Here is a 25170-nt window from a genome sequence, read left to right on the forward strand (position 1 = left end):
AGGCATGCCAACATTCAAATTCAGAAAATACAGAGAACACCACAAATATATTCCTCAAGAAGAGAAACCCCAAGACACATAATTGTCAGATTCACCTGAAATGAAGGAAAAAATGTTAAGCACAGCCAGAGGGAAAGGTCAGGTTACCCACAAAGGGAAGCCCATCAGACTAACAGAGGATCTCTCAGCAGACACTACAAGTCAGAAGAGAGTGGAGCCAATATTCAACATTCTTAAAAATTTTCAACCCAGAATTTCATATCCAGCCAAAAGCTTCATAAGTGAAGTAGAAATAGAATCCTTTACAGAAAAGCAAATGCTGAGAGATTCTGTCACCACCAGTCCTGCCTTACAAGAGCTCCTGAAGGAAGCACTAAACATGGAAAGGAACAACCAGTACCAGCCACTGCAAAAACATGCCAAATTGTAAAGACCATCAATGGTATGAAGAAGTGGCATTAACTAATGGGCAAAATAACCAGCTAACATCATAATGACAGGATCAAATTCACACATAACAATATTAACCTTAAATGTAAATGGGCTAAATGCCCCAATTAAAAGACACAGACTGGTAAATTGGATACAGTCAAAACCCATCAGTGTGCTGTATTCAGGAGATCCATCTCACACATAGGCTGAAAATAAAGGGCTGGAGGAAGATCTACCAAGCAAATGGAAAGAAAAAAAGTGGGGGGGGGTTGCAATCCTAGTCTCTGATAAAACAGACTTTAAACCAACAAAGATCAAGAGAGACAAAGAAGGCCATTACATAATGGTAAAGGGATCAATTCAATAAGAAGAGTTAACTATCCTAAATATATATGCACTCAACACAGGAACACCCAGATTCATAAAGCAAGTCTTTAGAGACCTACAAAGAGACTTAGACTCCCACACTATAAAAATGGGAGACTTTAACACCCCATTGTCAACATTTAGACAGATCAACGAGACAGAAGGTTAACAAGGATATCCAGGACTTGAACTCAGCTCTGCACCAAGCAGACCTAATAGACATCTTCCAGAGGTACAAAGAGTGCTGGGATCATTCCTTCTGAAACTATTCCAATCAATACAAAAAGAAGGAATCCTCCTTAACTCATTTTATGAGGCCAGAATCATCCTGATACCAAAGCCTGGCAGAGACACAACAACAACAAAAAAGAATTTTAGACCAATATCCCTGATGAATATCGATGCAAAAATCCTCAATAAAATACTGGCAAACCAGATCCAGCAGCACATCAAAAAGCTTATCCACCATGATCAAGTGGGCTTCATCCCTGGGATGCAAGGCTAGTTCAACATATGCAAATCAATAAACGTAATCCAGCATATAAACAGAACCAAAGACAAAAACCACATGATTATCTCAATAGATGCAGAAAAGGCCTTTGACAAAATTCAACAGCCCTTCATGCTAAAAACTGTCAATAAACTAGGTATTGATGGAACACATCTCAAAATTATAAGACCTATTTATGACCAACCCACAGCCAATATCATACTAAATGGGCAAAAGCTGGAAGCATTGCCTTTGAAAACTGGCACAAGACAGGGATGCCCTCTCTCACCACTCCTATTCAACATGGTGTTGGAAGTTCTGGCCAGGGCAATCAGGCAAGAGAAAGAAATAAAGAGTATTCAATTAGGAAAAGAGGAAGTCAAATTGTCCCTGTTTGCAGATGACATGAGTGTATATTTAGAAAACCCCATCATCTCAGCCCAAAATCTCCCTAAACTGATAAGCAACTTCAGCAAAGTCTCAGGATACAAAATCAATGTGCAAAAATCACAAGCATTCCTATACATCAATAACAGACATACAGAGAGCCAAATCATGAGTGAAATCCCATTCACAATTGCTACAAGGAGAATAAAATACCTAGGAATCCAACTTACAAGGGATGTGAAGGACTTCTTCAAGGAGAACTACAACGACTGCTCAACGAAATAAAAGAGGACACAAACAAATAGAAGAACATTCCATGCTCATGGATAGGAAGAATCAATATTGTGAAAATGGCCATACTGCCCAAGGTAATTTATAGATTCAATGCCATCCCCATCAAGCTACCAATGATTTTCTTCACAGAATTGGAAAAAAAAATACTGTAAAGTTCATATGGAACTAAAAAAGAGCCCTCATTGCCAAGACAACCCTAAGTCAAAAGAACAAAGCTGGAGGCATCACGCTACCTGACTTCAAACTATACTACAAGCCTACAGTAACCAAAACAGTATGGTACTAGTACCAAAACAGAGATACAGACCAATGGAACAGAACAGAGGCTTCAGAAATAACACCACACATCTACAACCATCTGATCTTTGACAAACCTGACAAAAACAAGACATGGGGAAAGGATTCCCTATTTAATAAATGGTGTTGGGAAAACTGGCTAGCCATATGTAGAAAGCTGAAACTGGATATCTTCCTTATATCTTACATAAAAATTAATTCAAGATGGATTAAAGACTTAAATGTTAGACCTAAACCCATAAAAACACTAGAAGAAAACCTAGGCAATACCATTCAGGACATATGCATGGGCAAGGACTTCATGACTAAAACACCAAAAGCAATGGCAACAAAAGCCAAAATAGACAAATGGGATCTAATTAAACTAAAGAGCTTCTGCACAGAAAAACAAACTACCATCAGAGTGAACAGGCAACTTACGGAATAGGACAAAATTTTTGCAATCTACCCATCTGACAAAGGGCTAATATCCAGAATCTACAAAGAACTTAAATTTACAAGAAAAAAAAATGCCATCAAAAATTGGGCAAAGTATATGTACAGACACTTCTCAGAAGAAGACATTTATGCAACCAACCGACACGTGAAAAAATGCTCATCATCACTGGTCATTAGAGAAATGCACATCAAAACCACAATGAGATACCATCTGACACCAGTTAGAATGCCAATCATTAAAAAGTCAGGAAACAACAGATGCTGGAGAGGATGTGGAGAAATAGGAACACTTTTACACTGTTGGTGGGAGTGCAAAGTAGTTCAACCACTGTGGAAGACAGTGTGGCAATTCCTCAAGGATCTAGAACTAGAAATGGCATTTGACACAGTGATCCCATTACAGGGCATATACCCAATAGATTATAAATCAAGCTACTATAAAGACACATGCACACATATGTTTATTGTGGCACTATTCCCAATAGCAAAGAATTGGATCCAACCCAAATGTCCACCAATGATAGACTGGATTAAGTAAATGTGGCACATATACACCATGGAATACTATGCAGCCATAAAAAGGATGAGTTCATGTCCTTTGCAGGGGCATGGATGAAGCTGTAAACCATCATTCTGAGCAACGTATCACAAGGATAGAAAACCAAACACCACATATTCTCACTCATAGGTGGGAATTGAACAATGAGAACACTTGGACACAGGGCAGGGAACATCACACACTGGGGCCTGTCATGGGGTGGGGGGCAGGGGGAGGGATAGCATTAGGAGAAATACCTAATGTAAATGATGAGTTAATGAGTGCAGCAATGCAACATGGCACATGTATCCCCATGTAACAAACCTTCACGGTGTGCACATGTACCCTTAGAACTTAAAATGCAATTTAAAAAAAAAAAAGTAACTTCCAATATTTTTACTATTAGCACTCTCTGAAGAAGTGTTTGTGGTGGTCGTGGTGGTGGGGGGAGGGTGGTCTGTGTTTGTGGCGGGGGGCGGGTATAGGGCTGGACCTTGAGATGGACAAGACAAACAGGAAGGAAATGTGAACATTTCATTAATATTCATTTTAAAAAGATTCATTGAACACTTACTATGTGCAAACAGGCACTCTACTAATTAACAGCCATTTCAGATTTTCAGAGTGCAAAGGGCCTCAAGAACAAATTATTTATTTTTATTTTTTTGAGACAGGGTCTTGTTCTGTCTCACACCCTGCAGTGCAGTGGCATGATCACCGCTCACTGTAGCCTCCACCCCCCACTCCAGAGCTCAGGTAATTCTCTCACCTCAGCCTCCACAGTAGCTGAAACCACAGGCTTGGGCAACCAAGTCTGGCTCATATTTTTATTAATTGTAGAGACCGGGGTCTTGCAACATTGCCCGGGCTGGTCTGGATCTCCTGAAACTGCCTTTGCAAAATTATAGCTGAGGAAACTATGGCAGTGAAAGAAATCAGACCTAACCGACTCCATTTTGCTTCTAACTTTTAAGCTGTCCTTGTTCATTCCTGAGCCTAGGCTGAACCAACTTAGGAAGGAATTCAGTTTATTGTTTTACTCTGAAACAAAATTGATAATATCCCTTTCCCAAAAAAACTGCTTGCTTGCCTGGGGACCAGTCTGCCTTTGCAGGACTAACAGATTAGCTACAAGATTAGAAATTACAGTTTAGAGGTCCTGCAGCCTCTGGCTCCAAGTGTCTGAATCTCCCCAAATTGGTCCTGGGGATAACATCACTATTGTAAAATCTAAGATAAGTGCTTGACCTATTTTGCAGACCCTGCTTTCCATGGATCAGCTGAAACCACCCAGATTGGTAATTTGGCCCAATCAGTTCTGCCATCCTACCCAGGAACAGAAAACAGCAAGAAAAACTCACTTCTACCCACTATGAGTCCATCTTTAACCTGACCCATCAGCACTCCCTACTTCCCAAGCCCCTACTCGCCAAATTATCTTTAAAAACTCTGATGACTAGTAGGGAAGACTGAGTAAGAATAAAACTCCAGTCTCCTGCACAGCCGGCTCTGCATGAATTACTCTTTCTCCATTGCAATTCCCCTGTCTTGATAAATGGGCTCTCCGTCAGCAGCAGGCAGAGTGAACCCCAATATTGGGTGGTTACACTTCTAGGCTCAAGCAATCCTGCTGTCCGGCTTCCCAAAGTGCTGGGATTACAGGCGTGAGCCACCACGTCCAACTAGAACAAATGATTTCTTAAAAGCAACTCAAATATTTAAATATTATTTAAAACTGTTTCTGGACAAATAGGAGGGACTTTGGGACAAGAATATGGTCGCGAGACTTTGAACGCAGGCACTGAAGACACCTATGAGCCATCAGTGGGGTCCTACGGCAGCCGTGGAACTGTTCTGCCTTGCAGGCGAAAGTGTGGTCAGCTATATCGGAGCGCCATGGGGGCCTGAGTGGCGCATCTGCGCAGGCGCCGGGCTCCTAAGTATACCCAGGAACTGACCCTGCTCTCTCTTTTCCCTGTTAGACATGGTAAGTGTGAGTCAACCGCTGCTGTCCTGTTGGGTTGGTAGCAGACAGGGTAGGGTAGGGTAGGGTAGGGTAGGGTAGGGTTGAGTAGGGTTAAGCACACTGGTCACCTTAGGATTGGTTTCCTGGTGCTGGAGAATGATTAAGACACAGGCCTTGAAGATTTTTTGAGTGTGAAATATTACTCAGCATTTTTTGCAGACCTCGCGGGCAATGCCGCTTCTGATTTTATCCAGGCCTTCTGTAGGGAGGGCCTGTTAGAGTTGAGCAGCCCGATTACTTAAACCCTCTAAAAAGCGGGGGCTGATTGGTGGCTTTTTTTTTTTTTTTTGAGGGGGGATGTCAAAAATTTCTTTAAAATCGTTAGTGATGTGGTCTCGCTTTAAGATTTTTAGTGGGATCAGAGGAAAATTCGGTACTTAATCACTTCCGGTAATCTTCATGACCTATTATTATGGCTACTGTGTACTCTCAATGAGGAAGATAAAGATACGAAAAGAACTAGAGCCACATCACATGGGGACTTCTGCAAATACAGAGACTCGGATTAAAGGTGGAGAAGATGGAGCTAAAAGAACTACTTATTTAATACATTTGAACAACTTTTGGGGTATTTAGAAGGTGCTTTGAAACCTGCATTTGATAGCAAAAATTCGCTTGCAAATTAAGGGCCAGTTAGATAAAAAAATATGTATACATGCTCTCTGCCACATGTAAACCGTAAATTGTCCCGAAATGATAAGCTTTGATATTCTATGGTGTTTATTTTTTACTTACCTTTTTGAATGAAAAGTGAACAACAAGCAATGCTGGTGGTAATTTTTTGGGTCAATGATGAGCTGGCATGTATTCTGAATCTAAAGTTGATTATTAATACTTTAGCTCTAGAATTACTCTGAGACCTGAAAATTACCTGAATCGTGACTAAGATGGAGCTCGAATGACTTAAGTTCTTTTTTGTTAGATAGAATTTTTGTTTGTTTGTTTGTTTTGTTTTTGAGTCAGGGTCTCCCGTCGCCCAGGATGGAGTGCAGTGGTACAACCTCAGTTCACTGCAGCCTTAATTTCCTGGCCTCAAGCGATCTTCTACCTCAGCCTCCCTAGTTACAATTTTTAAATGGAACATTTTCCTATTACAAGATGAAACGAAGTGAAAATTGAGATGTATGTTGAATCTATGCTGTGGGGCAGAAGAACATTGTAGAGGTAAACATTGATGGATTACTGCTTTTTTATTTTGAAAGGGCACTCCACAGAAGGATGTTATTATCAAGTCAGATGCACCAGACACCCTATTATTGGAGAAACATGCAGACTATATCGCATCCTATGGCTCAAAGAAAGATGATTATGTATGTATGATTTTATGTTGGAAAGTTTATTTTAAAGAAGTGTGACAGTTATAAGCGGTGATACAGTATTTATATTTTGTCTTAAAATGGCATCCAACTCCATGCAGAGAACTGAGGATTTCCTGTGCCATTGAACTTCAGTTAAGTGTGCTTTGGACGTCTGAGATTGTGGGCTTATTAGAATCGCAGTATTCACCTATACTGAGAGGGCTTGCCAGACAAAGTAGATAAGGGTTTGAGGTACAAAACGGGTTTCCCTTTTTGTAGTTAGAAGTAATACTTTCAAGGTCAGTGATGTTTTGGCATGTATTATCTGAATCTATTGCTGATGTGTAATAACACTTTAGCTCTAGAATTACTCTGAGACCTTGAAAAGGTTTTACCTTAAATTTTTAAATTTCGAGGAAAACTCTCTGGGACAATCTTAGCAAAAAGTAGTAAACAACTTAGTTAAGAGTAAGTTTTTCCCTGTAGTATCCAAACTCAGTTGTCTTAAGCTTATCTACCTATTTGTGGGATGTATGTATTAATTTTTTACTTAAGTGTTAGGTTCCCATAACCTTGAAAATACTCTAGTAGCAATCATAGAGTTAAGGTCATATGGATGGGGCTGGACTCGTTTCTGCCTTTATCTGCTATCTATGCCCTGAATTTGGGTTAGTAGCAAATTAAGATGCACCACCTGTTAAAAAAACTTTTTTTTTTTTTCCTTTTGGGAGATATAACCTCACTTTGTTGCCCAGACTGGAGGACAGTGGTGCAATCTGGGTTCACTGCAACCTCCACCTCCTGGGCTTAAGTCAGCCACCTGAATAGCTGGGGTTACAGGCGTATTCTACCACGCCCAGCTAGTTTTTGTATTTTTGGTAGAGACAGAGTTTTGCTATGTTGACCAGAGTGGTCTCAAACTCCTGACCTCAAGTGATCTGTCTGCCCCAGCTTCCCAAAGTGCTGGGATTACAGGCAGGAGCCACCACCCAGCCACAAAACTTCTTAAAATGTAATGCATTGTTGATTGTGGGAAAAATTTGTTTCTGGAATCCTAATACTAATTTTCATCTATCATTGATTAGCCACTGTTTTATCTGGGCGTAGACATCTTTAGAATGTTTAGGGCATTTTGATTTTTCATGAAGTTATATAATTTCCTAATAGATAATAAGTTTTGTACAGAGTCCACATTGAAATAGATGTCCGATAAATATGGTATAGGTACTCGGAAAGAAATACTGTCCCTGAACTTCACTGATGAAAAAGGTAGATGCTTTTCTGTCTTTGGCTCATGGGAGAAACTAAAGCCCTGTTTGTATTGTCAGCCGTAGATGAACTAATCCTGTGCTTCTCAGATAAATTTTTTTTTTTTCTGATTAATAGTTGTGTCTGAAGATGGCCTCTAACGTTGAGCGGCACAAATTTTAAACTCAATACTGATTAGTGCCATTAAGGTCAGAAGAGGTAAAAATAGCAGCATGGCTAATAAGTTAGCTTTGTGTTTGATCTCTTTATAACCTGTTTTCAGTTCACACTGACACATTTAAGAAATTGTGTATTATTTTAGGAATACTGTATGTCTGAGTATTTAAGAATGAGTGGCATCTATTGGGGTCTGACAGTAATGGATCTCATGGGACAACTTCATCGCATGAATAGAGAAGAGATTCTGGCATTTATTAAGTCTTGCCAACATGAATGTGGTGGAATAAGTGCTAGTATCGGACATGATCCTCATCTTTTATACACTCTTAGTGCTGTCCAGGTAAATACTAATTAAAATTGCAATGATCTTGATAGTGTGTTCTCTTACTTCAGAGTTGGAAATTGAAACTATTAGGATTTGGTCAAAAAGTTTTGTTACAAAAGTGAAGCTGTCCTACAAGGTCAATGATGTAATGGCATGTATTAGCTGAATCCAAAGTTGATGTGAGTTTCTAAAATTACACTGAGACCTTGGAGGGTAAAATTTTTATCTTCAGTATGTGTAAATACTGTTAAATAGCTAAGTGGATCTGTTTGATTTTGGTATTGGTGAACATCTACCTGGTTTAAAGTCTTTCTGGTGCTGGGTGCTGAGATGGGAAGATCAGGACTTTGTGTGTATGTGAGTTAGTACACTTGAGTATCTTGGAATGCCAAGTTAAAGTTTATATGTAGAAAAATTATACTTTAAAGATTTGGGTTTTGATAATATCTGTAGTTTTATTGAATAATAAGAGAGTCTGCATATTTGAGAAAAGGCTATATACAGAGACAAAAGGAGCGCTTGGCAACTTAAAAAGAGTTGAGCATAAGATCATTAGAATAAACCTGAAAGGGGTATTTACCTAATACTTGTCTTTATTGCAGATTCTTACACTGTATGACAGTATTAATGTTATCGACGTAAATAAAGTTGTGGAATATGTTAAAGGTCTACAGAAAGAAGATGGTTCTTTTGCTGGAGATATTTGGGGTAATGTCAGATTTAGTCCATTCTACCCAAAATACCAATATTAAAATGTACTGGTTTTGCTAGTAACCAGTTTATAAGTTTTTCATCTTTTCAGGTCCCACTAAGCAGCTGGTCTAACTGGAGTTAATGGTCTGCTGGAACTTCCAGCATGCACTGTGGTAGTTATATCAGCATACAGGAGCACTGGAACAGAGTGGGCCAGTCTAAAAGATAAGGTAGGTGGAATTTTTTTTCCCCAATATTTGGTGGCTTTGTAAAGTTTTTTAAAAACTACTTGCTGGAAAGGGAAAAAAATTTTAAAAAAACTTTACAAACTTGCTGAATATTTGAGTGGAGGGAGGGAATAGAATTTTATTTGATAAATGTAGATAATCTCTGCTTTAGGGATGAACACAGTGCAGGCCAGAGAGACCAGCTGCTTCATGGGATGTGAAAAATCTACTTTTATAAGGTAGGGTAAGTTTATTGCATTATTAGAAATTGCCTAATACTTTTGGTTCTATTAGTTTTCTTCTCTTTCTGGGCATTCTTTAAGCAGTTTAAGATAATTTGCTGTGGCTTTTTTGTGGCAGGGTCTTGCTCCGTCCAGGCTGGAGTGCAGTGGTGCAGTTACTGCCCACTGCAGCCTTGACAGTCCACGCTCATGATCCTCAGGCCTCAGCCTCCTGAGTAGCTGGGACTGTATAGGCTCATACCATCACAGGCAGCTATTTGTTTGTTTGTTTGTTTATTTTTTGGTGGGAGGAGGCAGAGTTGCTGGGGTTGCAGAGCTTTGTTGCCCAGGCTGGAGTGCAGTGGTGCAATCTTGGCTCACTGCAACCTCCTCCCAAGCTCAAGCAGTTCTCCTGCCTCAGCCTCCAGAGTAGCTGAGACATGCACCACAATACCTGGCTGGCTTTTGTATTTTTAGTAGAGATGGGGTCTTCTGGCCTCATGTGATCCTCCTGCCTCGGCCGCCAAAAGTGCTAGGATTTCAGGCCTGAGCCACAGTGCCCAGCCCCAGCTAATTTTTTAAAAAAGTTTTTTGTAGAGATGGGGTCCTGCTATGTTGCCTAGGCTAGTCTCAAACTCCTAGGCTCAAGTGATTCTCCCGCATCAGCCTCCCAAAGTGTTGGGATTATAGGCAAGAGCTACTGTGCCCGGTCAATTTGCTGTTATTTTTGACAAAGGAATTTTCTTGGGAAGTAAAGGCACTTCAGATTTAGCTTTCTTCCTGACTACCCTAAAGTTTTTACTTTAGGGTAAAAAAAAGTTAAGCTTGAACTCAATTTAAAGTAGTAGTTGTGCAGTTTGTTTTTAGATGACTCATGTATGATTTGGTAACACCTGCCTTGATTTGATCTCTTTTTATTGTAGGAGAAATTGATACAAGATTCTCTTTTTGTGCGGTGGCAACTTTGGCTTTGTTGGTAAGCTTTGAATATTTGATTGAGATGATTAAAGTTCATGAATGTTCTGGATTTTTTTTTTTTTTTTTGTCTGATCTGCTGAATACTCTGGAATTTAACAGGTTTTTTTTGTTTGTTTGTTTGTTTGTTTTTTCTGTTTGTAGGGGAAGCTTGATGCTATTAATGTGGAAAAGGCAATTGAATTTGTTTTATCCTGTATGAACTTTGATGGTGGATTTGGTTGCAGACCAGGTTCTGAATCCCATGCTGGGCAGGTAATTTATTAACACAGATGAAAATTTATTGTCATTTTGGAAGCAAGTGTAGTAAAATAGGAAAATGGGTTATTTCGGTGTTTGTCAAATACACATAAAGTTAATGACTGTAATATGGCGTCTTAAGAATTGCTTAGTTGCTTTCATTGCTTTGCTTTATATACTATATACCTTTCTCTGTCAGTGGATCCCTCTGACCTAAGCAAACATAAGTAGGTTTGTAAGCACCAAAACACATTTTTTTCCACTAATTTTTCACTAACCATACAGATAAAAAAAAAAAAACACACACACATTTTTCTTTCTGCCCTGAGATAAATGATAAACCTCCTTTCTTGTGTCAGAGAACATTGAATATGTGAATGGCTGTGATTTACTAACCATGAAGAAATTTTGACAGTAATATTTCAGTACAGAATTGCATACTAGTAACACTATGCTTGGATTTGTTCAGATATGTGGTATTAATACGTGTTTGGAATTTTAAGTGTCAGATCGAGAAGAAAACCTTAAAATATAAAGTGGTGTTTTAATAATTTGAGTAGTTTTATCACTTTTACTGTCAAGAAATTATTATACACATATACTTTATGTCTGTAATTTTAGATCTATTGTTGCACAGGATTTCTGGCTATTACAAGTCAGTTGCATCAAGTAAATTCTGATTTACTTGGCTGGTGGCTTTGTGAACGACAGTTACCTTCAGGCGGGCTCAATGGAAGGCCAGAGAAGGTATTGTTTGATAAGCTCTGTTCTGCTGACTTTAGAACCTTGAGTGAATGCTGCAGCTTTGTCTTGCCTATTTCAATATTGTAAATTGGCCATGAGCTTATTTATTAACTTTCCCTCTTGCAAATGTTCAGTAATGCGTCCTACTAAAAGACTCGCCTTGGCAAAAGTAGAGCCCCGTGAGTTGAAATACTCGTTGATCCTGATGTCCATTTCCAGACAGTCTTGTACAGGAATCTCCATGTTTAAGGACAGTTGGTTTTGGCAAATTGGATTTTTAAAAAATTAGGCTACAGAATTTTTGTTTGCAGTCTTCTTATTTAAGGAATACCCAGATAATTTAGTTTGGAGAGAGGATATTATTAAATTTTCCTCCACATGATAGGTCCGTATATCAGGTCTGTAAGGGACAAACAGTGAATACTCATTTGCAACTATGTAATTTTCCTGTAGAGCAAGTGCAGCCATAAGTAGTAAGAAATGAATGGGTATGACTGTGTTCCAATTAAAATTATTATGGACAGATATACTCCTATTTCATATGTCAGATTTTTTTTTTTTTTTTTGAGATGGAATCTTGCTCTGTTGCTCAGGCTGGAGCGAAGTGGCGCCATCTCAGTTCACTGCAACCTCCGCCTCCCAGGTTCAAGCAGTTCTCCTGCCTCAGCCTCCCGAGCAGCTGGGACTACAGGCGCACAGCTAATTTTTGTACTTTTATTAGGGATGGGGTTTCACCATATTAGCCAGGCTGGTCTCGAACTCCTGACTTTGTGATCCACCTGACTCAGCCTTCCAGAGTGCTGGGATTACAGGCGTGAGCCACTGCGCCTGACTCAGGACTATTTTTAAATGATTTACAAATGTAAAATGTGTTCCTACACTATAGTCTAGATTTGACTCAAGGATTGTAGCTTGCTGTGCCCTCTGAATGGGACGTGGTGGTACAGTAGCTGGGATTACAGGCGTGCACCACCACGCCCATCTAATTTTGTATTTTTAGTAGAGATGGAGTTTCATCATGTTAGTCAGGCTGGTCTCAAACCCCTGACCTCAGGTGATCCACCCTCCTCAGCCTCCCAAAGTGCTGGGAGTACAGGCATGAGCCACCGTGCTCAGCCTGTATTTTTATTTTTAAACCTCAGTTTTTCTGAGTGACAATGGGCAGAGAAACACCCACAGTTGCTGTCTACAACAGAGTGGAATAAAAAACTTGAGGAACTGTCAACAGAAAAATGGGTGGCCGTGCCGGGGCCTGCATTTGCTCACAATCTAGGGCAGCTTCTAATGGGTCTATGTGTTATTCAAGGATCTCATTAAAATGCAGCCTTGGGTGGGATTTTCTTCCTTACAGACTTATGTCACCATATTTTGAAGAGCTAGGGTTCAGTTGAATTTTAAGCAGGTGTGTACCCACCTGGACAGTGCTGGTAGAAAAACAGAACTGTACCCATGGATTTCATGATTGTACTACTAGCTTCTTGGTTAAGGGGCTGAGTTAGGCGTTTGTTGCAGATAGAAACAAGGTAGATGCATGCTTATCAGTGAGTACTGAGATATTTAGCATGGTTACCTATGAATTGGAGTTTGGTCTCTTCTTACCCATTAATTGATTATCTTTCATTCTAAGCAAGTATTTCATACCCTGCATGTCAGTATATCCCTGGATTTCGTCCCTCCACATGGTTTGACACTTAGAACATCAGATTACTTGAGAGTGAGACTTCATCCACTTTTAAATTGTTCTCAAAATTAGGGAAATAAAAGAGAATGAAATTGTGGCAACTTTTTTCCCTCCTAGTTACCAGATGTATGCTATTCATGGTGGGTCCTGGCTTCCCTAAAGATAATTGGAAGACTTCATTGGATTGATAGAGAGAAACTACGTAATTTCATTTTAGCATGTCAAGATGAAGAAACGGGGGGATTTGCAGACAGGCCAGGAGATATGGCAAGTAATATTTCTGACATATTTGTATAAATTATTTTAGTGTCGCATTCCTTCATGGTTCCATGGATTTCCAGGGTGGTATTCCAAGTGTTGCTTTGAAAGCAGTGTTTTTTTCTATTTCTCGTAGAATGTATGAAGGATATAGAACAATCTTACAGAAATTTATTGTCGCCTGTTGCTAACAAAATTAGTATATGGTAAAGGTCAGGTATTAATGATTTGAAGTTAAATAAGTTTTCATTTTGTAATCTGTATATAAATTCTTTTTTAAATAGGTGGATCCTTTTCATACCTTATTTGGAATTGCTGGATTGTCACTTTTGGGAGAAGAACAGATTAAACCTGTTAATCCTGTCTTTTGCATGCCTGAAGAAGTGCTTCAGAGAGTGAATGTTCAGCCTGAGCTAGTGAGCTAGATCCATTAAAGTGAAAGCTGCATAGTATAGTTTTGCCATTTTAACATTTCTGTATTTGAAGCGCTTATTAAATCTAAAAATGAATACTGTTAATATTTTGTACATTGTGTTAAATTAATTTTAATAAATTATATAATTATACATATTGTAAAATAAAGACCTGTATTTTATTTTCTGCTGTTTATTCTGAAGTCCTGTTATTCTGACTACAGTTTTTTGTGTATACTTTTGTGTCTGTTATTTATGTTCAATAACTGAGCTAACGTAGAAGAACTCTAGGTTTCTACTTGATTTTTCTCCCATGTATAACCTTTCATGTGTTCTATAGCAAGTTGATGTAAAATGGTTTGTCAACAAGAATGTTAACTGATGAAAGTGGATAGAACCCATACATGAATTAAATGATGCACAAAATAAATGGCTGTTGAAATTTGGAAATGATTCATAGATTTGAATATGGTTATTCTGAATTAGTCACAGGTTAAATGGCAGTCTACCATCTTAAAATGGGGTTGTGATTCGGACGGTACATTTTTTTTAGCATTTTATATATCAGAATTACCCAAGGAAGGGGTTATCTTCAAATAAGGAAACACTAACAGTTAAGTTGATGGTCACCACAGTATTTTTTTGCACCTATCTTTTTCTTAAAAAGCTAAAATGGGTACAATTCACTTTTTTTTTTTTTTTTTTGAGACAGTCTGTTGCGCAGGCTGGAGTGCAGCAGCACGATCTCAGCTCGCTGCAACCTCTCCCTGCCTGGTTCAAGCAATTCTGCCTCAGCCTCCCGAATAGCTGGGACTACAGCCTCACACCACCATTTCCGGCTAATTTTTTTGTTATTTTAGTAGAGTTGGGGTTTCACCATGCTGGTCGGCTGGTCTCAATCTCCTGACTTCGTGATCCGCCCGCCTCGGCCTCCCAAAGTGCTGGGATTACAGGCATGAGCCACCACGCCCTGCCTAAAATGGGCACAATTACTCTTTAGGGGTTTACAGTTTTGGTGAAAATGAGGTATTCTGTGTTTTTAAATTTTATTTTTTAGAGACAGGGTCTTCCTTTCTTCCCCAGGCTGGGGTGTAGTACAGTCACAGCTCACTGCAACCTTAAACTCCTGGGCTCAAGCAGTCCTTCCACCTCAACCTCTTGAGTACCAGGGACTACAGGCACCTGTCACCATGCCCACTATGTCCAGCTGATATTTTAATTTTGGGGGCAGGCAGCGTCTTCCCCAGGCTGGTCTCCTGAGGTGAAGTGATCCTCTGGCCTCAGTCTCCCAAAGTGCTGGGATTAGAGGCAGGAGCCACCATTCCCAATCTGAAAATAAGGCTTTTTGATGGAAATTGAGATTTTCTCAAGTATGTTTGGAATACCCTGTGCAATAATTATTCCAAGAACAGAGACGTTCTTAAGGACTGTTGCCATTGCATGTGGGTAAACTGCTGTACATAACTGGTTTATTGAGATACTCAACAGTGACAGGATTTCAGTAGTGGTGTAAATTAATGTCTTCTAATAACTTCTATATGACAGTATCCAGATAATTGCATCATGGTTAATTCACGGATCTCTGGTAAGTTGGTACTATTGGCCTTATTTAAGGAATTTTCTAAAGGTCACCATTGCAAAGCTGGAGTTTGAACTTCTAGTATGCTATTAACTGATTTATATGTTAGAAACCACAGTACTAGAAATTAGTGGATGGGGAACTGTTAACTGAGAGATCTTACCCAGTTAGTCTGTCCCTGTTTCCTACTCTACTATGCACACGGCCATGTGCACACTGTCTTGTGATAATATAACCAGATCTTTCCTATATTTGGTCACAAGATAAACTTTAGGTGAGTTATACTGTGTGAGCATTACACGTTCTCATTGTGTCAAAGGCACTGGGTGTACTGTGTTTGGTGGTTTCTACATTTCCAAATAAGCTAGTGTGCTTGGATGTGTGGGAAATGCATGTATCATTTTGCAATAAGGGAGATTGGGTGCTGTGAGAATAATGGGGCTAACAAATTGGGTGATAATTGATGGGCCTTGCAGAGTTCTGGTCAGTCTGATACCTGCAGGCTGAGGAGGTTCCAGTGAGGTTCATGTGGAAAGTGATGGGTTTGGGAACTGCTGGAAACAGGGTAGTAGACCTGAAGCACGTGAATCCATGTGGAAAGCTGAGTCTGCATGCGCCTGCGCAGTGCAGCTTAGTTCGTCGGCGCGCAGTTCTCCCGCCCTTTCCAGCTGCGCAGCTTCCGTAGTTGGCCTACGCGAGGGGGTGCTCAGAAACCTCACACTTCTCGGGTCAGGGAAGGTTTGGGAGGATGCTGAGGCCTGAGATCTCATCAGCCTCGCCTTCTGCCCCAGCGGTTTCCCCGTCGTCGGGAGAAACCCGCTCACCACAGGGTCCCCGCTACAATTTCAGACTACAGGAGACCCCTCAGAGCCGCCCTTCAGGCCAGGTGGCCTCTGCATCCACCCCTCCCGGCACGTCAGGAGCCGCGGGCGACCGGAGCAGCAGCAGCAGCCTCCCCTGCCCCGCGCCAGGCTCCCGGCCAGCTCAAGGCAAGGAGTGGTTGGGTGGAGGAGTCTCCTTGAGGCTAGAGGCCGGCAGTTCATGGAGGCTCAGGGACACGTGCGTGGTGGTTACCACAGTGAAGTTAAGTTGTGGTTTGGTTGGGGCGTGAGATCAGAGTGCCCTGGGAGTTTGGTCTGGGTGATTAGAAGCCTTGACTTTTCAAATTGGTTCTATTGCAAGACTTTGATTGTGGAAGGCTCAGTTCTGAGGAAGGCTGAAGTATCCCACGTAACGTCCCTCAGTGTCTGACAAATGACAGTTTGTGCGTGAGTTTGCTGATAGAAGTGGTGAGCTGATCTTTGACTGCTGAATTTAATTCTCCAAATCATGCTAGGGTGGGATAAAATAGAATAAATTGAACATTTCATCTAATTCAGGAAAATAATATGTTTAGTATTAAAAGATGTGGGCTGGGCGGTGGCTGACGCCCGTAATCCCAACACTTTGGGAAGCCGAGGTGAACGGATCACTTGAGGCCGGGAGTTCTTTCTACACCAGCCTGGCCAACATAGTGAACCTTCCAACCCCATCCCCCATCTCTACTAAAAATACAAAAATTATCTGGGTGTCGTGGCGCATGACTGTGGTCCTAGCTACTCAGGAGGCTGAGGTGGGAGGATGGCGAGTCCAGGAAGTCGAGGCTGCCGTGAGCCGAGATCGCGCCACTGCATTTCAGCCTGGGTGACACAGTGAGACCCTGACTCAAAACAAACAAACAAAAAAGATGCATGTCCTTCAAATCATTTATTATTTTACTAGTCTCTATTCATGACAAAGCATCACCATTTTTCACACACGATTGCAACACAATGGTAAAGTAACAAATACCAACTCCAGTGGTCATTTTTCAGTTCCTCTTATGTGACCTTTCTGCTGCATTTAATGTTCTTAATTTCTTTATTTTTAGAAACAGAGTCTCGCTATGTTGCCCAGGCTGGTCTCAAACTCCTGGCCTCAAGTGCTCCTCCTGCCTTGCTCTCCCCAAGCATCGGGATTACAGGCATGAGCCACCACTGCCTGGCCTATATTTGATGTTCTTGACTGGTCTTCTCTTAAACTCTCTCAATTTGGCTTCCTTGATTCCACTTGCCCCTGTTTTTCTGCTACCTCCTAGAGAATTGCTATGCTCACCTTTGTTCCCAAATTATGGGCGTGTCATTAAAGCTTTTTTCTTCCTAGGCCACTTCTACCTAGATGTGAATAACTCCACAACTCAGATCTCATCTACACTCCAGACTTATTTCAGACTGTCTTCTGAAGTTTTTATTGATGGACTAATGGATACCTCAAACTCACTATATGATTAATTAAATTCCTCTCTGCTTTTTTTTTTTTTTTTTTTTTTTTTGACAGAGTCTTGCTCTGTTGCACAGGCTGGAGTGCAGTGGCATGATCATGACTCACTGCAGCCTCAAATTCCTGGGCTCAAGCGATCCTCCCACCTCAGCCTCCCGAGTAGCTGGGACCAAGGTGTATGCCCCTACAGACGGCAATTTTTAAAATTTTTTTTATAGAGACAGTGTCTTCCTACGTTGCCCAGACTGGTCTCGAACTTCTAGGCTCAAGCAATCCTCCTGCCTCAGCCTCCCAAAATGCTGGGATTACAGGCGTGAGCCACTGCACCTAGCCCTGAAACTCCTAAGTGTTCTTCCGTCCTTCTAGCTTACTTACTGTACCACTTACTTATGTTGAAAATGATCTTATCATGTCCCTTGCCACTTGAATCAGTAGACCTGTATCTGCAGGTAAAAGATCAAACTCTTTTGAAGGATAGCCAAAGCAATTAGGATCGGTTTCTCATCTTTACAGATTTATCCCCCATCATTTCTTAATATTTATCCTGCTTTCTAACAAAGCTGAGCTACTTGCAATTCCTCTAAAGCAACATGCATGTTCACATTGTCAATCTAATCCCTCTCTTCATCAGATGCTTTGTCACCCACTTATTTTATCAGTAATGATAACATTCACTAATTTATATATATCTTCTTTGTTCTGGCTTCTTACTAGGCAGGTGGTATCTTTGATCCTCACAATAATTCTGCAGAGTAGATTTTTTTGTTCCTGTTTTACAGATAGAACCAAGGCCCAAATAGGTGAACAAAGGTCCAAATTATGTTAGCAGCTGGGGATAATAACCTGCGCTCTCAAGGAACTTAAGGTTCAGTAGAGAACACAGACTTAAAAATCAACAAATACACATTTAAGAGATAACTGTATTTGAGGTATTTACAATTTTTGAGGTATTTATAATTAAAGTATGGGGACAAAAGTGGGAAAAGACGTTTCACAGAGTAAGTGCACCTTGAACTGGTCTTGAAGAATAAGTAGAAAGAAGAATGCCAGCCAAGGGGAAAGAGGAGAGAAGCTGGAGTGCATTCTTGAGAAAAACACATGCAAAGGAAAAGAAGATTCATGTAAAACTGCAAATAATTTTGCTTGGCTAGAGCAGGAGAGTGATCTACGTAGATAAACTTGGATGTAGATATAGTTGTGAGAATTAGATCTGGGAGACAAATTTTGCCCAGAGACCCCCATGTTCAACACGAGGTCTCTGGTTTTGGTGACTGGATAGATGGTAGTAGTAGTTTCTGATACTGGGAATTTTGTAGGCAAAGCAACTTTTAGAGGGAAGATGATGAGTTCTGTTATGGACATGCTGAGTGTGAAGAGCCTGTGGGATATCCATATATTTATATTAAAATAATTGAATATAGGAAACTAGGGCTAAGAAGAGAGAAACTTGAGGGAAATATGGATTTGAAACTTACTAGTATGTTGGGACCAGAGCGGGGAATATGAAGATTATATAGCAAAATAGAGGTCAAGGAAGTAGGAGGAGAATTAAGACAAGTGAATGAGTTTCAAGAAAGGGCATATAGTCTAAAAGTAGTCTGAGAACAAGAAACAGCCTTCTCCATCTCCAGTTTCCCCATCTCCAGTTTCTGGCAACCACTCTTCCTTAGCTCCCTAAAGCCTAGGAATGCTAATGGAGCACATTTTATGCTGGTTCTTTATGATAACACCCCTACTCCCTGTCCACACCTTTGCAAATATTCTCTTTATCAAATTATCCCAGTTTGAGTGTATCATTAATTCCTGCTGGAACCCATATAATGAAGTTATATTTTACCATTTGGTGAGTATGGGGAGACACATGGGAATTGTAAGAAAGAGATACTGATCAGATTTGTTTTTCAGAAAGATTACTGGTGATGATTTGAAGAATAGATTAGAGAGGTGTAATACTGGAAGCAAGGAGAAGAAGTAGGAGACTTGCACAAGGACCAAAGAAGATACAGGCTTAAAATGGGCTGGGAGGAGTAGAGAGGGATTTAAATTTTAGTGATGTTAAAAAAAAGAATTCTAGGACTCAGTCACTGAATGTTAAGGTTGATGAAGGAGAAGTTGAGAATGTCTCCTAAGCTTATGACTTGAGTGAGAAGGGACAAGCTGGTACAACTGACCATACTGGTAATAAAGAATTAATTTTGAGGGAAAGATAGAGTTCACTTCTGGACATTTAGAATGCTGGGAAGATATCTAAAGGTTTATGCCCAAGAGATAGATATAGTGTTCTAGAGCTACATCATCTGATAGAATATTCTGTGATAATAGAAACGTTTCATACTGATGCTGTCCGATATGGTAACTAGTAGCCATATGTGGCTTTCGAGCATTTGAAAATGTTGTTAGTGTGACTGAGGAACAGAATTTAAATTGTATTTAATTTTTATTTAGTTAAATACTCATATGTGCCACTTTATTGAACAATGCAGGTATAGAGCTGAGAGTGGTTTTTGCACTTTTGAAGCATTAAAAAATCAAAAGAATATTTTGTGATATTAAAATTATATGAAATTTAGAATTCAGTATATAGAAATAAAGCCATTTTAATTTATTTAAATTAAAATTTAAATTAAAACATAGCCATTCTCATTTATTTATGTATTATCTATGACTGCTTTTCTATGATAGTGTCAGAGCTGAGTAATTGTTACAGTGATTATATGGCCCACAAAGCCTAAAATATTTGCCATCTGGTCCTTTATTTAAAAGTTTATGGGCTGGGCATGGTGGCTCATGCCTGTAATCCCAGCACTTTGGGAGGCCAAGGTGGGCGGATCACCTGAGGCCAGGAGTTTGAGACCAGCCTGGCCAACATGACAAAACCCTGCCTCTATTAAAGATACCAAAAAAAAAAAAAAAAGGAGAAAACCAGCCAGGTGTAGTTGTGCACACCTATGATGCCAGCTACTTGGGAGGCTGAGGCAGGAGAATTGCTTGAATCTGGGAGGCAGAGGCTGCAGTGAGCTGAAATTGCGCCATTGCACTCCAGCCTGGGCAACAAGAGTGAAACTCCACCTCAAAAAAAAAAAAAAAAAAAAAAGTTTATGCTGAGGCATGGTGGCTCATGCTTGTAATCTCAGTGCTTTGGGAGGCTGAAGTGGGAGGATTGCTTGAGGCCAGGAGTTTGAGATCAGCCAGGGCAATGTAGCAAGACCCTGTCTCTATAAAAAAAAAAAAAAAATTAGCTGTGTGTGGTGAGGTGCACCTATAGTCCATAGTTCCTCAAGAGGCTGAGGCAGGAGGTTACTTGAGCCCATGAGCTTGAGGCTGCAGTGAGCTGTGATCACACTACTGCACTCCAGTCTGGGTGACAAAGTGAGAACTTGTCTTTATAAGACAGTAAAACAGACTGGGCACGGTGGCTCCCGATTATAATCCCAGCATTTTGTGAGGCTGAGGTGGGAAGGTCACTTGAGCCCAGGAGTTTGAGACCAGCCTGGGAAACATGCCAAAACCCCATCTCTACAAAAATACAAAAAATTAGCCTGGCATGGTGGCATGAGCTTATAGTCCCAGCTACTTGGGAGGGTGAGGTAGGAGGATTGCTTGAGCCCAGCAGTTCAAGACTGCATTTAACCAAGATTGGACCACTGCATTTCAGCCTAAGCTACAGAATGAGAATCTCACACAGAGACAAAAAGGAAAAATTAAAAGTTCAGCAACCCCTGGTTTACAATTTAAGAGAGTAGTTACAGCTATATACGAAGGCTTGAGAGTTGTCAGAAAATAGATTTTAATAGAAACAAAGAGGAGAGATGAGATGTCTGGAGATGTATAATGTTGATTTGTGAGGGAAAGCTTAAAAGTATAGAGCCCTGGAGGCCAACAGTTAAGAGGCAGAGGAAAAAGGAGATGGCAAAGGAAACTAAAAGTGGTTTAAAGAGAATTCAAGATAGAGAGTTGTGGAAATCAAAGAGAATAGGAGAACAGAGCCCAGACATTTTAAATTTTATTTTAGAACTTCCGTGTGCCAAGAGGCCATGCTAGGTTGTTTATGTACATTATTTAAAAATTTTATGACAATCCTGTAAAACAGGTAATATCTTACATCGGTAGATAAGTACCTAAATAAGGAACTGAAGCCAGTTGAGTCTAAAACTCTACAATGCCATTTGCATGGGGGAGAGAATTTCAATGAAGAAATTAACAGGAGAAGGTTAAAAGAGGTCTAGTAATTATTATACAAATGAAACGTATGTCTTAGTCTATTTTCTGTTGCTTTTAACAGAATACTTGAAACTGGGTGATTTATAAAGAAAGAAAACATATTTCTTGGAAGTCTGGAGGCTGGGAAGTCCAAGGTCAAAGGAGGCACATTTAGTGAGGGCCTTTGTGCTGTTGGAGTCTCTGTAGAGTCCTGCAGTGGTACAGGGCATCACATGGAGAGGGAGCTGAGCATGGTAACTCAGGTCTCTCCTCCTCTTCTTATAAAGCCACCAGTCCTACTCTCGTGATAACCCATTAATCTATTAACTCATGAATGGATTAATTGATTCATGAAGGCAGAGCCCTCATGTCCCATCACCTCTTAAAGGCCCCACCTCTCTCCTGCCACACTGGGGATTAAATTTCAATGTGAGTTTTGGAGGGGACAGGTATTCACACCTTAGCAACATATCTGGTATATTTGAAGATTAAAGGGTAATTTATGATTTTAGCCAGAGTGGTTGCAGTGAACTTGTAGAGGCAAAAGCTATATTATCATATTTTCGTATATTTATCAATAATGTCATTAATTTTGTTATAATCTGTTTTTTTTTAAATCATTTTCACATGAAGTTTTATAGAAAGTGAACATAGTGGCTGGGTGCAGTGGCTCACGCCTCTAATCCCAGCACTTTGGGAGGCCGAGGCGGGCGGATCATGAGGTCAGGAATTTGAGACCAGCCCAGCCAACATGGTGAAACCCCGTCTCTACTAAAAATACAAAAATTAGCCAGGCATGGTGGTGGGTGCCTGTAATCCCAGCTACTCGGGAGGCTGAGGCAGGAGGATTGTTTGAACTCAGGGGGTAGAGGTTGCAGTGAGCCAAGATCATGCCACTATACTACAGCCTGGGCGACAAGAGCAAGACTCTGTCTCAAAAAAAAAAAAAAAAAAAAAAGAAAGAAAAGGAAAAAAGAAAGTGAACATGGTATAAATTATAATGATTAATACATCATTGCATAATTCAAATATTTAAGAATTGACTGTTAATTTTTCAAATTTAGGTTCATACTTTGGAAACAAAAGAGCTTATGCAGAAAACACAGTTGCATCAAACTTTACTTTTGGTGCAAGCTCATCTTCTGCACGAGATACTAATTATCCTCAAACACTTAAAACTCCATTGTCTACTGGAAATCCTCAGAGATCAAGTTATAAGAGCTGGACACCACAAATGGGATATTCAGGTAAAATAAGTGGAAGATTAACCTAGATGAGCTTTTGAAACTTAAAAGTTTTGTAAATTATAAATTAGGGTTATCGAGTTCATTTGAATTTATCTATAACTGATATGAATGAAAAATAAATACATTAGTTTACCTCTATCCAAAATTTGAGTCTAGATTAATAAGGCAATATAGTTTCTGATATTCTTTGGTAATAAATGCAGGTCTACATTATTTTAACCATTCTGACAAAAAACACACAAGAAAGAGAAACCTCTCCCTTTTATACGTGATGTCATTTAAATCTAAAAGTTGACCCTGATATTACTAGTGAGTGGTTTTTTTATACTTAAATTTTAATTTTTATCTAAATCTGTGAGATTTTCTTGAAGAGCAGATAGATAAAATAGGTTTCCATGTATAACAGTTTTCTAAGGTATATACAACAGAATTTCTTGGTTACAGGGTGTGTTGTGTAAATGCATATATTTACAAGATAATGATAAATTACTTTTTAAAGTAGTTCTACCAATGTATAAATGGTGGTTAAGTTTATATTAGATCTACAGAAGTCAGTTTTAGCTCTGTAGTAGAATATGACCTTCTGTTTTTTGTTTTGTTTTTTTTTAATTTTTTGAGACAGAATCTCGCTGTGTCACCCAGGCTGGAATGCAATGGTGTGATCTCGGCTCACTGCAACGTCTGCCTCCCAGGTTCAAGTGATTCTTCTGCCTCAGCCTCCTGAGTAGCTGGGACTACAGGCGCTTGCCACCACGCCTGGCTAACTTTTGTGTTTTTAACAGAGATGGGGTTTCATCATATTGGTCAGGCTGGTCTTGAACTCCTCACCTCATGATCCGCCCACCTTGGCCTCCCAAAGTGCTGGAATTACAGGTGTGAGCCACCACGCCTGACCCTGACCTTTTTATTTTTAAGTAGAAAATAAATACCAAGTTCCAGTGGAAATTCAACAGACATACAAAAGACATCTCTAAGGTTCTAAAAATACGTTTATGCTGTTATCTCTCTGTTGTAAATAACATAATAATGAGCATCCTAATGCATAAAGCTTTTTTCTGAGTCTCTTATTATTTCCTTAAAGCGCACCCTTAGAAGTCAAATTACTGAAACATAGGGAAATTAGGGAAATTACCTTTTTTATTATTTTTTTTAATTACCATTTTTTGTTTTGTTTTTGAGACGAAGCTTCATTCTGTTGTCCAGGCTGGAGTGCAGTGGTGCCATCTCGGCTCGCTGCAACATCCACGTCCTGGGTTCAAGTGATTCTCCTGCCTCAGCCTCCCAAGTAGCTGGGATTACAGGCGTGCATCACCATGCTCGGCTAATTTTTGTTTTTTTAGTAGAAATGGGGTTTTGCCATGTTGGCCAGGCTGATCCTGAACTTCTGACCACAAGTGATCTGCCCACCTCGGCCTCCTAAAGTACTGGGATTACAGTTGTGAGCCACCACGCCTGGCCAAAATTACCATGTTTGAAGGATCTCAGATATATTGCCAAATTTCTTTCGAGAACTGGGCCAATTTTTAATTCTATCAATAGTGTATAAGGAAAGCCAATCTTACTCTATCCTCATCATTACTAACTTCTAAAATTTATTATGATTATTGGCCAATTTAATGATCATCATCATCATAAGATTATTATTAGCCAATAATCATAATCATAATTTTATTGGTTAATTTATTGGTTATTATGGTATGCTCTATTAATAATGTGTAAGAGTCCACTTCAACATTTGATATTGTCAGACTCAGTATTTTTCAACCTAACAGTTAAATACTACCTATAGTCTGAGTTTGCATTTTCCTAATTACTAGTGAGATTATCTTTTTCTGTACTTTTGGGCTATATATCTTTAATAATATTCCGTGAAATTAATGTTCATGTGTTTTACTCATTTTTCTTTAGGCTTATTTTTCTGGATTTGTAGCAATACTCTATATATTCTGAATACTAAATTTTTTTTTTTTTGAGAAGGAGTCTTGCTTTGTCACCCAGGCTGGAGTGCAGTGGTGCGATATCAGCTCACTGCAAGCTCCGCCTCCCAGGTTCACGCCATTTTCCTGGCTCTGTCT

At 39.9% G+C, this 25170-nt stretch overlaps 2 protein-coding genes and 3 non-coding genes across 5 annotated transcripts in view; all 5 read left to right on the forward strand.

Annotated features, from left to right (window-relative positions):
- The first annotated feature begins 5148 nt into the window (after positions 1–5148).
- On the forward strand, positions 5149–14221 carry RABGGTB (Rab geranylgeranyltransferase subunit beta). Its single transcript, XM_025404720.1, has 9 exons — positions 5149–5229; positions 6471–6578; positions 8137–8334; positions 8922–9027; positions 10384–10436; positions 10580–10690; positions 11297–11422; positions 13218–13367; positions 13643–14221. Exons 1-9 carry the CDS (start codon positions 5227–5229, stop codon positions 13781–13783), a joined length of 996 nt encoding a protein of 331 aa, XP_025260505.1. The 5' UTR covers positions 5149–5226; the 3' UTR covers positions 13784–14221.
- On the forward strand, positions 6053–6131 carry LOC112616019. Its single transcript, XR_003117534.1, has one exon. It is a non-coding gene; the product is annotated as a small nucleolar RNA SNORD45 (small nucleolar RNA).
- Positions 6865–6948, forward strand: LOC112616013. Its single transcript, XR_003117532.1, has one exon. It is a non-coding gene; the product is annotated as a small nucleolar RNA SNORD45 (small nucleolar RNA).
- LOC112616026 lies at positions 8455–8527 on the forward strand. Its single transcript, XR_003117536.1, has one exon. It is a non-coding gene; the product is annotated as a small nucleolar RNA SNORD45 (small nucleolar RNA).
- Positions 14222–15983: 1762 nt separating the features above from the next.
- The window catches only part of MSH4 (mutS homolog 4), a 121152-nt gene continuing 111965 nt past the window's right edge, over positions 15984–25170 (forward strand). Inside the window, exons 1-2 of the mRNA XM_025402654.1 lie at positions 15984–16339; positions 22913–23095. Of these exons, the coding sequence (XP_025258439.1) occupies positions 16099–16339; positions 22913–23095 (424 nt within the window). The 5' untranslated portion in view covers positions 15984–16098. The remainder of the gene's footprint in view (positions 16340–22912; positions 23096–25170) is intronic.

This window comes from Theropithecus gelada, chromosome 1, assembly GCF_003255815.1.
Source record: "Theropithecus gelada isolate Dixy chromosome 1, Tgel_1.0, whole genome shotgun sequence".
Lineage (NCBI taxonomy): Eukaryota > Metazoa > Chordata > Mammalia > Primates > Cercopithecidae > Theropithecus > Theropithecus gelada.

Coding starts and splice junctions, on each gene's coding strand:
- RABGGTB (XM_025404720.1), top strand. Junction 10,691..11,296: donor CTGAATCCCATGCTGGGCAG/GTAATTTATTAA, acceptor CTGTAATTTTAG/ATCTATTGTTGCACAGGATT. Junction 13,368..13,642: donor CAGACAGGCCAGGAGATATG/GCAAGTAATATT, acceptor TTTTTTAAATAG/GTGGATCCTTTTCATACCTT.